Source organism: Nipponia nippon, unplaced genomic scaffold (genome assembly GCF_047370975.1).
Source record: "Nipponia nippon isolate SJK-2023a ecotype South Korea unplaced genomic scaffold, ASM4737097v1 scaffold_4, whole genome shotgun sequence".
Taxonomy (NCBI): domain Eukaryota; kingdom Metazoa; phylum Chordata; class Aves; order Pelecaniformes; family Threskiornithidae; genus Nipponia; species Nipponia nippon.
In genome coordinates, this window is record NW_028262358.1 from 71,315,159 (window position 1) to 71,329,426 (window position 14,268).

General features: G+C 42.8%; 1 protein-coding gene across 1 annotated transcript in view; it reads left to right on the forward strand.

Annotated features, from left to right (window-relative positions):
- The first annotated feature begins 248 nt into the window (after positions 1–248).
- The window catches only part of CEP85L (centrosomal protein 85L), a 126,691-nt gene continuing 112,671 nt past the window's right edge, over positions 249–14,268 (forward strand). Inside the window, exon 1 of the mRNA XM_087774131.1 lies at positions 249–374. Coding sequence (XP_087630257.1) covers positions 326–374 — 49 coding nt within the window. The 5' untranslated portion in view covers positions 249–325. The remainder of the gene's footprint in view (positions 375–14,268) is intronic.

Consider the following 14,268-nt stretch of genomic DNA (forward strand, 5'->3'; position numbering starts at 1 on the left):
CGCCCGCCCCTGTCTCCGCCCCGCTCCCGGCGCCGGAGAGGCAGGCGGCGGCAACGCAATAAAGCAAGTTTTGTCTCCTGCGAGGGGGGCGGCGAGGTCTCACCGCCCTCCGCGCTCGCGGCCCGGCACCATGGCTGCGGCGCCCCTGGGGCAGGCAGCAGCCCCCGCCGCGGCGGCAGCCCCCCGCTAACCTCCCTCGGCAGCGGGAGCGGCCGCCTCCGCCGGGCATCCGGGCCGCGGCCGGCCGCCGGAGAGCGGGCAGCTCCGCGCCGCCGCTGCCGGAGAGCGGCGGCCCCCCCACCCCGGCCCAGCCCGGCGCGGCACCATGTGGGGCGGGCTGCACCCCCAGCTCGGCTTGCGCGGCTACAGGGCGGGTAAGGAGCCCCGCGGCCCCGCCGCCGCCTGCGCGTCCCGGCGGGGCGGGAAGGGATGGGGTTGGGGTTGGGGGGGAGAGGCACAAGGGCCCCGCAGCCGTGGGGCAGCGGCGGTGGGGCGGGCCGCGCCGCGCCGCTTCCCTTCCCCCGGCCCGGCTGACTGCCGGCGCCCCGCAGAAGCGTCTGGGGGAGGCAGCTTCCTCCCCGCCGCGGGCGGGAAGCGTTACCGCCACCCGGCTCCCTGAGGGGGGACGTGGCGGCGGGGCCTCCCGGAGAGGACGCGGGGGCCGGCCCGACGCCGCCGCCCCGGTAGGGGCCGAGGCGGCGGCGTGGGGCCGGGGGTCTCGGTGTTTACTTAGCGGCGGATGATAAAAGCTGAGCTTAACCTACATAATCCGTTTCCTTATTTTGGGCTTGTTTCCCTCCCCCTGTTTTGTTAGTATACCCTTAGGCAGAGGCTGGAAGTGTGCTTCCCTTTATGCTTTTCGTTTTAAATTTAGACTGCAACAAATCGGTCGAGTCCTATTTTTTTTTTTTTTTTATTTGCAGCACTTTTCTGTCTCTGGATTAATTAGAGCCTAGTCCCTGCAGGTTGGCAGGGATACGTTGAAATCTTACGCTTGGAGTTAGGTTGTTACTGGGGAGAGATCCTATCTGTAAGCGATGGGCTAACTCTCCACCGTAAAGGCTGTCAAAACTGGCGGAGGAAAATAGGTGGATTGATGGCAGAGCCGTACGAGCAGTACATTTGGGCAGGTAAGACTAGGTACCGACTCTTTTGGATGCCCTTTTCAGGATTTGAAAATATTACCAACTACATCACCTGCTTTGCTCTGGCAGAGTTCCTGCAAATATTTGGTGATTTTTTGACTTACTGAAGTAATCGATCACTCTGAAGGTCTGTGGTTTGGCTCTGCCGTTACAAGTGTTGGAATAATTTTTTGACTGTTGGGATAATATTTTTTCTTCCTTCAGAAATTTAAATTCATGTTTTAATTTTGGGATTGCGAAATATGACTGCATAATGTGCATACAGTTAGTTGTCATATTTAAGTGACAGGATTGTTTTGCTTTTGAGTGACAGGGTCTTTCTTGCAAATACAGGAGCTGCTAAGACATTCTCAGCAGCTGCCTGCATCTCTACAAGTAGTCTAATGTTCAATCCCTATAATGTGAAAGAAGACATTGTTCCTTTTTTCTGTGCTATTGTTAAGTTATTAATTTCTATGTATAACACGTTTGCCTTGTTGAAGTGTTGTGTTTTTGTGCTGTTTGGTGTGGGGTTTTTTTGGGGTTTTTGGTTGTTTTTTTTTTTTTTTTTTTTTTTTTTTAATGCTTCCGGCAAAAGAGTGGAGTTACATTATCTTTGTGCTCCAGCTTGCAAAGTTACTGGGTATTCTGAACACGAGGTGCAGAGATTTCAGTTAGTTTGATGGAAACTGCAGGAATTCAGGGTGTTTCAGTTCTTGATTATTTGTGTTTGGGGCAGGAATATTAGAAGGTTATATCACAAGCGCACGCTGGCACTAACTTCAGACCGTTACAAAGATTGTTGGTGTTCATTTTTCATTTATTTCAGAAAACTTTGGATTGCGCCATTCGTTACGGTGTCTTCCCTTTTGTGTGGGGTCAAATAAAGTGTTTTAATACGGTGTTGAGTTTGTCAGCAATTCTGATCAGTCAGTTAGTGGATGAATGTTTTACTTTTGCTTGTTTGTCAGAATTATCTTTAAGATTTGAGAACTAATTTTGTGTATTGCTTTTCTTCCCTCCCCCATCCCCTCTTTCCTTTCAATACTGAAGGTTAATGTGAAGTTCAAAACGTACATTTATCTATAAGCAGTAGAAATGTAAGGTAGCAAAACTTGTAGAAAAATCTCTAATTTGAGATAAGGTAGACTAACAGAAGGTGGTGGTTAATTAGGAGGAAAGTAGATAAAGGTTTAACCTTGAGATATGATCTGTGCATTGCAATTTCCAACATAGTCCCTTCCTTCATCAGCCTTGCTTTGAAAGAGTCGAGAAACTGTTGTGCGAGGTTTGCAATCCTGCTAAAGAAAAGGAAGTTAGTTAGTTCCATGCACGTATTTTAGTGAAGGGATGATGGCTACTAAGATCCTGTGCGACTATAACACTGCTAGGTTAGATTTTTGGGGTTTTTTGGGGGGAAGGAAGCTGTCCATGGGAAAAGTATTTTGTCGCAGAACAGTAGCATCCTCCTAAACAGCAGAAGTTTAAGCATTTATTTTTCAAGCTGAATGAATTTTTCTTTTGCCAAAATATGTTTAATTCTTTAACAGCAACTACTTGCTATGGATTCTGACTGTCTTTTAAATATTGGTGTGGCAGCATAAGAGTTCATGGCTATGTATTCTTGTTAATGCTTTTCAGTAATAAACATAGCTTCTGTTTTGCTAGCTATATTTTAGTTATCCATGGGTATGGGTATTTGGAAGTCATATTTTTGTTGATAATCTTACAATTCCCTTACAAAGCGAGGTGCCTACTGAAGAATTCTGTAACTATTTACACAGGGGAATTACCAGATTTTCGGTAATAGATGCAAATTAGTTCTGATTTTCTTGAAATGTAACAGTCAAGGACACTTCTTGGGGAGTATTTAATTTGTTTCAATTTTATTCCCTCTTGTCATTTCCAAATTGTTACTGCTTTTCAGTTCAATAAGAGTGCATTGTCTGGAAAAAAAAAAAAAAAAGCTGTCTTGTTTGCATGCTGCTGAGATTTTTTTTTTTTTTTTTTTTAGATAGTTGCTTCTTGTTTAACCAGTGGATTTAATGACAAAGTTTGCTGGCCATGCAAAATAAATTCAGCTTCTCACAGTCTCAGTACCTGTCCTGAAAAATTAAACTGCTATTTTTGGAATGTGTATGATTGACTTACAGTCTTTTGGTCATCTTGTACACATTTAACTGTTTATGAAAACCTTGCAGCATAGTTTATACCTCTATAAAGGCAGCGGTTGCTCACTATGCTGCGGGAATTTAAATAACTGCAGTGAGGGACATGTAGGGTTTCAAGCCCTTTGCTTATTCATCTAGACCAGACTTTGAAATGCACAGTGGTTAATAACTCTTCTAAGAATATGAAAGTGTTCATCTAGATTTGTTGTTCCTCTGGGGCATGCAGTCATTCAGGTAGGCTATGTGTGTCCAACAGATGCATGTGAAAAGTGAAACGAACACAGTTTAAAATGAAATAACAAATGTTAATTACTCTTAGTAAACTGTACCACCTGTAGTCAAGCTTCTCTTCACTGTCCAATATTACCAATAGTTGACCACTACTGAAATTTGGCTGGTAATAGCTGTTGAGGTGACAAAAGGAAGAAGTGGTGAAAACTAGAAGTAAGGTGCTCAAAAGGATGTGATTGATGCTCCCTAAGAATAGTAACCTGCATCCCTCAACTCCTAGAGCCCTGGCAATGTGATTTGTTCATAAGGCAAATCCCAGGAGTCCCCTGCGTTCTTGTACTTAACCCTTGTCAGCAGCGAGCGTGACACACGTGGGTCTGAAAGATTATTTAATGATGTCACAATCAAAGTGTCAGCAGCAATAAGGTCACAATACACTGTAAGGCCTGCAGGGCACTACCTCCTTGGGGTGTACCCATGGAGTTCACAGGCAGCTTCACAACACAGCCAGGGTGGGGTGGGGATGGGGATGGGGACGGGGACGGCAATGCTCCTTTTCGTCCTTTAGGGTGGAGGGGGGACAGAAATCCAACGGTTTTGTTTCTGTGACAAGCTTTATTGATCTGCTGTTGGAGGTCTGCAGCCAGGGATGTGACAGCTCTCGGGACATCTTGAGAAGGCAGGTTTATCTTTGCAGGCTAGGCAAGGCAATAAATGGTGAGTTAATGTTACCAAGCATAGACTTCAAATTGTTTACCAGTTATAAGTGTATATGTGCACATATGTATATGGTGCATTGTAAAGATTTATTACCTGAGCTTAAAAATGTAATGTTCCAGCTGCAAGACTGGCTGCTAGAATGGCTTTTGCTATCTTTCACGGGTCACAAGGACGTGAAATGACATTCTGTGTTTGAGTGGTGGTGAACAGCAGTTACTTACTTCCCTTCGAAAACAATGCCTTTTTTTTTTCCCTGTTCCTCCAGGCAATTCACTTTTATGGACATAGTATCCACTCTTTTAACGTGTGCAAAACATGAATGTCTTAACTACTTAGCAAGAAAAGAGTCACAGATGTAAGAGTGTATTATATTGTTGGTGTTAGGGGTTAGCAATTGTTCTAATCTTTTGTATGTTAGCTGTATGTTAAACATTTACTGACTGAATATAGACCTGTGGTTTCAGTAATTCTGTGCTTTTAAAACTTTAATTAAAGGAAGTAGTAATGAGTTTAATGATTCTGAGAAAAATGCATTAATTTTAAACAGTAGTACAGAATAAGTATATAGTAAAAAGCAGCCTGAGCCATCATGCCTGCGCTAGGGGATGGCGGTGAAGGAAGTACTGGTTAGGATAAGAGCACCTGTAGTTTTTCCAAAGAATGCTTGGGATTTATGTCCACCAAATATTGCTTGTTTCAGCAAATTATTTAGGCTAAGATTTTAGCCAGGCATTTAATACCTGTTAAAGAACCCATGCATTTCAAAATATGAAGAAGTTGCCAAATACAGTAACAATGCATGGTGGTAAGAACAGCTGGAAGCCTCCTACATCAAATAGTTCTTGCATGACTTGAGGTTTTAGCCAGAGGTGATCATCTGCCATTGTGGGAAGCAAAGCCTCTTTGTTGTAGACAGGTTGGTTAAGGAAAAGAGGGATAGTACTATGCTTGTTCAATATCAACTGCTCTGCCTTCTGTATTCTTTGGATGCTTGTTTTTATCATATAACTTGCCTCTGGTTTAATAGTTGGAGAGTTAAACTAATTGTCAATTGCCACGCTGGTTGTTTTTTGGCTGAAAAAGTGCTGACTTGGTTGTAGTTGTCAGTAGTCTCTCAGATGCCCAAATGTGTCTTGAAATTGTACACTGACAATGAAACAGTCATATTGTGGTGGTTGTGATCAGCTTTAAAACACGTTCAGTGTATTTGCTATGTTACTCATAAAGTGGCTTTCTTACTGACTTGTGTGGTAGGTTAACCTTGGCTGACTGCCAGATGCCCACCCAACTGCTCTCTCCCTCCCCCCCCTTGGCTAGATGGGAGAGAAAATAGGGTGGAAAAGCTTGTGAGTTGAGATGAAGACAGGGAGATTGCTTACCAGTTACCGTCACAGGCAAAAGAGACTTGACCATGGGGTAGGTCCATGGCAGCTCCTTACCACACTCCTTCTTCCTCATGCTATTCCCCTGCTCCAGCCTGGCCTCTCTAGAGGCCGACAGGGAATCTCTGCTCGGGTGCCCAGAGCTGCTCCTGCTGCTCCTCCTCCCCTCCTGCTTTCACCTCTGGGCTCGCAGAGCTGTTTCTCACGCTTCCACCCCCTCCAGCATTGCTCACGGGCAATGTTTTGTCCTTTCTTACACACGCTTTCCCTGAGGCACCGCCATCTTGGCTGCAAGGCTCAGCTGTGCCCTGTGGTGGGCCCATTGGAGCCAGCTGGAACCGGCTGTGTCCAGCATGGTCCTCACAGAGGCCGCCCTGCAGCCCCCCACAAGCGCCTGGGCACCTGCACCTGGGACAACTTCTGAAGAAGGAAGCCATTATAATTTGAGTATTTCTTTTGGTAGACCTGGAATAATACTATATATATAGCCCTGCAGTTTATTCCTGCCAACACTGGGAGAAGGTGTGGGAGGGTGTACCGAAGTATAATAAGGTTCTGGTTTCTGTCTTAAGCTCCCACATGGGAGTTTCTTGCTGTCTAGGGCAAGTTGAGGAGGTTCTAAACATGACATATGGGAGACTGCAGATCAGCTGCAGAGGCCCAGAGGTGGATGGCTGGAGAAGAGGAGGAGAATATGCAGCAGGGAATAACTTGTGTAAATATGCTCTGAAGTGTGCTTAGGTTTGTGTTAGTCCTGACCCATCATCCCTCATGTGCCCTGAAACTGCTGACCCCCGTGGAATCGCCCCTGAGGGTGCTAGCTTTCCCCAGGCACCGTTCTCCACAGCATCTGGCTTGGTTTCCTGGGCTTGAACATCCTCCTGATTGCACAGCTACGCTCAAGTGGCCTATTTCTCTGCAGCCAGCCATGCTGTAAGTGGCACTGCATCTTTCTGTCCTCATTCCCCAGGGATCTTTGCTGTTCTTTGAGCATCGAATGGCCCCTCTGTATAAAGGAAGCATTAGCACAAATAAAAGAAAGGCAAATGTTCAGAATTTTTTTTTTCTTTTTTCTTTCAAGGTATGATAGTCTCTGAAATGTGGGAAGATGTGACAGGTAAACAAACTCTTCCTTTTGCCTGAAGGGGTGTCTGTGGGTGGATTGCAGGGTATGATTTCATTTTACAGCTAAGATAATGCAGTGGGTAGTTGCTCCCACCCTTCTGGGTACCTCCACTCATGTATCCTTACTGCTTCCCATGTGCCCACTTGAGCACTTGTTCAGCTTTATGGCAAGCTAATTCGGGGAGCTGGACCAGGAGAATACTAAAGTTAAACAAATACTGAAGGGGGAATTTACAGCTGCCTGATCCCGGTGTGAGACATCACTGCAGGAAGCATCTATGGTGGTGTCAGGTGGGTGTGGAATACCTGGGTCAAATGGGTTGGCTCTTCAGTCAGCTAATGGATAGTGGAAAAATCTTCTAGCACAATCTTGCTTTGCCACTGCTGGTGACATCAGGAAGTATATAGTTAATCCTCGGGTTTACCATGGAGGCCAAGGAAGATTAAGAGAGAGGATCAGGAAAAAGTGACATTAATTCCACTGGACAGTGTAGCTTCCACCAATTATTGGACTTGCATACAGATTGAAACAGGTCCAGAATAATGGATAGTGACTGGAGAGGTAGTAGGAGACTATTCTCAGTCTTCTGAGGAAGGGCAGTGCAAGTAGTGTCAAGGAAAAGTCATGCTGCCTCTTTATTGATTAAAATACCTGAAGTAGACTTACCAAATGCAAGTAGAAAAGCAAATGATGCTGTTTGAACATTCAGCTTCCTAATATGTTAAGAGACCGGTGGTGTGGTATTCAGACAAGAAACATTCTTGAATCGTCCTGGAGTCAGATCTGAGATTCCTTATAAGGTATCCTTATGTTTTTAATGTCTGCTTTACTCCTTTTGTAGCATAGTTTCCAGATGGTGTGGAAAGCTGTGACTTTTTCAAATGTTTCAGAATAAATAAGACTTTTTTTTCAAGTCCATTTCTTTAAAAGATGGTATCTTCTCTCCCGAATGTCTACTCTACAGCAAAGCTATTTATACCTTTTGGCAGTTCTGAACCTTTGGAGATGTTCTTATAGTTGAGAATTAATGCTTTGTGTAAAAGTTCAGTGACTAGCACTGATCAAAGGCCTAATGGTTCTGTGAGCAATCAGAAAAAGTGGCAGTATAGTGACCCAGCTAGAAGCACTAAAAGGCATTGAAAATACTTAAAACTTTATCACTTTTGCTAGAGACTTCATGGAAAACAAAGCTAATGGTTGTGATCTTAACTTCTTTCTGTTCACTTCATCATCTGAAATACCAAACTGATTGAACAAGGGCTTTTGTGTGGTTGCTAGAATTATTGTAATGTAAAGTTTTACATCAAAAGTGATTGTAGTTGTGAGGATGGAAGCACAAGAAGTACTGGTTTTGACTGGAAGTATCCTAGGCAGGGTTGAGGGTGTACAGCGTGAAGGCTTTTTTGTTTGTTTTTTAACTACTGCTCACTCTTTTTAAATTCCAGAGTACTGTCCTTGCTTATATTGAATAGGTGTGAGTGGAAGCTGAGCTCAGGGAAAAGTTGTGCCTTGTGACGTGAGCGTTGGAAGTTTGTAAGGAAAATCTAATGACTTAAGCGAAGCCAGAATTTCATCCTTTTAACCCAAGTGTAGCAATGCGGGGACTCCTTACATGGTGTGCATACTTCTGTTAGCATGCACTAAAACTATAGTCTGGAGGCTCAGCCTCTGGTACATCCATATTAAAGTAGATCCTGTTGTGTGTATAATGCACATTAGACCTCTTGAAAAAATGATGGAAAAAATTCTAGCATTGTTATACTTCAACAAAATGTTTCAGTGGATTTTTTTTTTTTTGGTCTCTGTCTTCACTATTTGTTTTTCTGTTAAGGATATCTCTAGATCTGATATGTGATTACGAGTAGGAGAGAAATTACGCTCTTTTTTAAAAAAAAAGTAAGACTGCTGGACTCCTTTATTTGATCCACTTTGGTAAGTGTGGGAACTGCTTAAAACCATTCAGTATTTTTTTTGACTCGTTGTAGCAGCTGTGGTTACTTCACTTTTCCCCATGCATAGAGGAGATTGAATTAACTCTTTAAACAGAAAGAGGGAGGACAAAGGTAATCTTGTAAGAAAAATGTTGGAATGACAAACAATTTGGAGAAAAACTTACTTGATCATGGTTTTGAATACCAATAAAACTAAGCTGCAAGAAGGGCTGAAACACAGATGATAATCTGTGATCATTAGCTTTTTTTGGTAGGGGAAGGATTCAGCTGGTCGCTTACAAGTGCACAGCTTTTTAACAGACTCTAGGAACTGCCTGCACGTCCTGAGGGATTGCTGTTTGAAGTTTATATTAACTTTAAGCATAACTTAATGTGTTTATTTTCCTAGACATTTCCCTCTTCATATTGTAAGTGATAAACTTTCCAAGTTTAAAAGGTAGCCTTCTCCTCTGCAGTTACTATATGGAAGTGAATGGAAACTAAGAATATAATTTTGTGTTTCTATGGGGTGAATAGTGCATTGAGTCCAAAGACAAAGAGGCAAGCCAGCATAGCAGGCATGAGGTAATATATGTAGTCTCTGTGCCAAACGTGAAATAAGAAACATCTGCAGTTTGTATTTTGAAGTTATGTTTTATGCAAATGCTCTATCTGGAAGCGGAAAACTCACAGGAGTGCCGTGAAGAATTGGACTGAATTCCTGGTCTTGCTCCTGTCAGTGATGAAATGAAAGCAAGCCTTTCTTTCCTGATGAGTAGGAATTTCATCATTGGGTTGATATTAAATAACTACGGCTAAATGCTGTCTGTATAAAAACTATAAAGTGTGTTAAGAATTTAAGTTCTTGTTTTACATACTTTCTAGAATGGAAATCAGGGAGGCCAAGTCCATTATTACATACTGTGTCGGTCTAAGGATTTTGCTACCTTTTTAGCTAGCAGAATGGTGTGTTGAACACAGCTTTCTGCTAGTTGAACAGATTTTGTCCTCCACAGTGAAGCCAGCAGAGATTTATGCTTATCTTGCTCCAGTTTAGAATCTGCCTTAATGTGCAATTTGGCAGTAGGGATAAGCCTAGTTACTAGCTAGTTGCTGCTAGGCATCAGAAGTGTGCCTGTACATTCCCACTCCCTCCTTGGCACTGCTTCTAGTCTGACCCCTTGCTGAGCCAGCTTAGGAAATCAAATTAGCAGATAACCTTTTTTTTGTAAGCGGGGACAGTTTGTTCCTGAACCGCTTTCTGTGAGGTCTGGAGTGGCAGGGGAAGCAAAAGCAAATATGTGGCGGGGAAAGGTGACGAGCATTTGTGTAGCAGCTGATCACTAGATCCAATTGGCTCTAATGTCAAACAGCATTCTCAGCTCAAACCTGTTTTAGCCAGCAGCATAAGCTAGCCAGCTGGACTCTCTGATGGAAGGGGAGAGCTGGGCACCTCTGACTTTCTATGGACTCTGGTGTGGGGGGTTGATAGAGAGTGAGCTACCTGATTATGTTTTTAACTGCCACGGCAAGATTCTCTAAAGCTCATCTGTCAAATTGACGTATTTGTTCTTCTTAGTTCCTGTTCTTTCTTCTAGATTGCATACTTCCCTGCATGAAAAACCTTGTGACTTGTACAGTGCCATATGCATTTGTACAGTCAAAAAATTGTAACTTGTGAAAGTTCACACTGAAATACTGTTTTATATAGAAGACAAAGGTTTTATAGCTATAATTATCTATGATGAGAGATTGTACATTTAGCCACTTCGGGGGGGGGGGGGGGGGAGGGAATGGTTTAACTTTTGTTGAGGAATTCCAGAGGCAAAAGAAGCCAGAGGTTTGGAGACGCAATCTACTTAAAACTTAGCTCCCTTAAGAAATTGGAGCACAAGTTTATATTCCTTAAAATACAACCCTACTCAGGTTCTTCTAATTGATACTGCCAATCAGGCATATGTTTGAGGATTTTCTTCTTTGGGTTTTTCTCTTCTACATTGATTTTTCTCCTCTACTATTTTATGATGTTTTTGTTTCTCTCTAGTAAGTGAATTCTTTTGCACATGAATAGTACAGAGCACAGGAACAGGCCTTTGTATGCCCAGCAGTATGTTATCAGGCTGTAGAAGCAAAAATGCCGGTAAAAAAGGTCTCTGAATATTCTTCTGCTTAAACTCTTGCATTCCTGTTTTTCTTTCCTTGCTTCCTTCTCTATCTGTACATTTTAATCTTTCTTCATGCTTAGGATTGCTCTAATCAGTTTCCAACTGAAAAAGTAGGAGAACTTAGTTAAATAGCTTGCAGGCTCTGTCAAGAAAGCGCACTAATAAAGGATATGAGTCTGCAGCATGAATCATACTTTAGCTATCTGACATTGTAAAGTGCTTTTGAGAAACTGAAATGTAAAGATTCAGTAGTAAGGGCTGTCATTTCATCCCACTTTGCCCTGCTCCTTTTTGCACTTAGATTAAGCTGTATTATCTACCTACTCTCAGCTGCATTCATGTGAGAAGAGGGACTAGGACTTTGTGGTACCTCAATTCATGGCCAGCTGGTAGAACTGTGAGCTTCCACCACCTCCAGAGTGTTTGTGGAAACGGTCCTGAAACTGTCACTGGCCATCTTCCCTGAAAGCATTAGAAACCCTCGCTTACCACTGCAACCTCTTCTCTTCCGAGATGAGCAGGACATTGTAGACCTGGAACTTGTACTGGACATTTGTATTAGCAAAAGTCGCAATTTGTTCTGCGGAAGGATCATAGAGAGGAAGTGCACCTAACAAATATTTGTCTAGGTGTCAGGGTTGGGATGCCAGTTTTTTAACGTTATTTTCGAGAGTATTTATTTGTCCATAGAAGTTTTCTTTTTGTCTGTATCTGCAGGGAGCACTTACATACCTGGTTCTTCTTATTGTGTGAGGATATCAGATTGAATGAATCTGGCTTATCTTTTTGCTTCACCTTCGATTGAAGGAGGCTGCTGTTGCACCATTCTATCAGCTGACTGTGAGCTTTTTTAAAAAAAACCTACATAAATATGCTAAAGTATGACATCTGCTCTTGTGTCTACTTTTTGGAAGGGTTTTTTTGCCTTTTAAGCTCCCCTGCCTTCATTTCTTTTCCTCACTATTTGTGTCGTCTTTCCAGCAGTTGAAAAAAATAGAATATTTATTGGCAAAGAATTGTTGTGCACAAAGCAAGCACCAAAGTGAGGTTTTCTTTAATCTTTCAGCAGTAATGATCTTGCAGCTATAATGAGTAAACATAAATGTTTGCCAACTGAAGTAAGTTTATTCCTACAATACAGCAGACAGTTCACTGAGAGACCATTTGTGGGTTGGTTTGTAGACTTTTTCTTTTGAAGAGATGTGTGGTTACTTAGCCCTGTGGGACAGGGAGAGACTGCAAAAGAGAGGCTGCGAAACCTTGAAGGATTTGTTGAGAATGGGGAGGGGGTGGAGAAGTTGCATCTGGGATAAGTTCAGCAATGTCAGAGGACTGCATGAGTAGGTGTGGGGGAATGGGGTTGAAGGCCAGTTGACTTCTTTCAAAATACTATCCTATTATCTTCTAGTGTAACTAGTAGGGTTTTGGGTAAAGTTGTTGCTGGTGAGGGTGAACCGAATAACTTTGGCAGTGTGTTTGGGCTGAAATGCTGACTCTCTTTCCTTGAAAGAGCTTCAGGCAGGCTTCAGTGCCATCGTGGTGTGAAATATTATTGTATAGCCTGGTCACATCCACGATGACTAGAATGAGCTTTGCCATAGTTGTCAGTTTTGATAGTAATGTAGTGAGATGTCCCCTTCAGAATCCTTTGGCTGTATAAGTTTATACTGGCTGTCACGGATGATTCACTTCTGGTCGCAATCTATGTCAAAGTCATGGTGTGGAATAGAAAAATCGGTATGCTTAAGTTAGGATGTATCTGCTGTGAAACCCAGTTAAGTCTTTTGCTGTTGCTTTCCATTCAGCGTCTAGCTAAAATAACAGTATCATAGCTGTCACTTAAAATAATACTTTTTACATTCAAGCACGTTAGAGGTATTTTAGGAACCAAATATAAACATGGTGGTGTTATTATTTTGTATATGTAGATCATGTGGGATCTGTGCATGCCACTGAAATTAGGAGTAGTAATGATCCAGAATTAACTAGGTGCCTTCCTGCCAGCAGTAGCTGACAGCATTCTGTAATATACAGAAAAAGATACATGTTTTTGTGGAGTGAAATTTCAACAACTGTTCTCTTTTAATAAATAATCTACTTCCTGCATTTTATATACTTAGTTGTTAGCTGATCTGTTTTAAATGCCTAGGCTGGAAACACAGCACTGCGTCGATATATTTAACTGGCCAAATTCAAGGACGCAGTCAACCATTTGTATAAACAAGGGTCCTTCTGAGATTTGTTTGGGATCTTGGATGGATTTTATTTGTCGTGTTTGTCATTGGAAATTACAGCCAGGTAGGATGACACTACTTTTCTTTCTTTTCTATTAAGTCCTATGAAAGGTAGATTTTCCTGACCCAGTAAGGAACGATCGTAGTCAGATGGCAATACACAATTTAGCAGCACAAATATCTGTTAGAAATTTTGGCTTGCTTTTCTTGCCCCACTCTGTATTTTGGGCAGATGGACACTAGCTGTTGATTGGCAGGTCTGAGAGTGGAGCAGCAGGGTAAAGCAGGTGTGCTAGCTGAGCAGCGTGGGGGCTCCTGTGTATCTTCTCCCCCTCTTACGCTTGGTTCTTTTAGTGAGACTGTTTGCTGCATGAAAGATCATACATTTACAGAGAGCTGTTGAAAAGGTGATGGGGAGCATAGAACAGGGTGCATAGCTATTGATGATTCTTCAGGACTGGACTCGGAAGGTCAGTTTCAAATAATGAAACTAATAAATGAATTTTTAAATAATGACTTGGACTAACGAGGTTTATAAGGTCTTATTTTACGGGTTATGTTTCCTTATCGCAACTTGTGTAATTACCTTCCCTCAGGGACGGGAGGGGGTCTGCTCTCTGGCACTTTGAATTGGGTACACATGACTTACTGTTGAGCCTTACTTTATTGAGTCTGTTTCTACTATCTTGCTGCTTTTATTTGGCCGCTTATGGGAGTGGGTTCAATTAGCTTTGAAAAGCTCTTTTTCGTGTAAACAGTGTGTTTTCATAATGGCCTTCTATTGTGTAGAATCACCATTAGGTCAGCAAGGTAAAACAATGATGCAGATGCGCCATGAAACATTAAAAAATGTAGACTCCTGGAATATGTCATTAGCTATCTTTTTTAAAAAATGCAGCACGTTTAATGTCAGGGCTTCTGCGGGAGGCAAAGAGAAAGCATTTCTTGAAGTGGTCATGTGCAACCCTGTTCTGTTGGCACGTCTACAATAGGTTAAAAAGCACATACTGCTTACCTATTCAAACTCTAAACCAATTGTCTTTCTTGGGACATATCCCTTTTAAATGCAGAGGCTGCTCCTGAGCAGCAGAAGCCCAGTGAGTGAGAAAATGAGACCGTTCCACCCCGTCCCACCCCCCCGTCCATGCCTCTGTGTACAGGCTGGCCGTAAGGGAAAGGCGTGA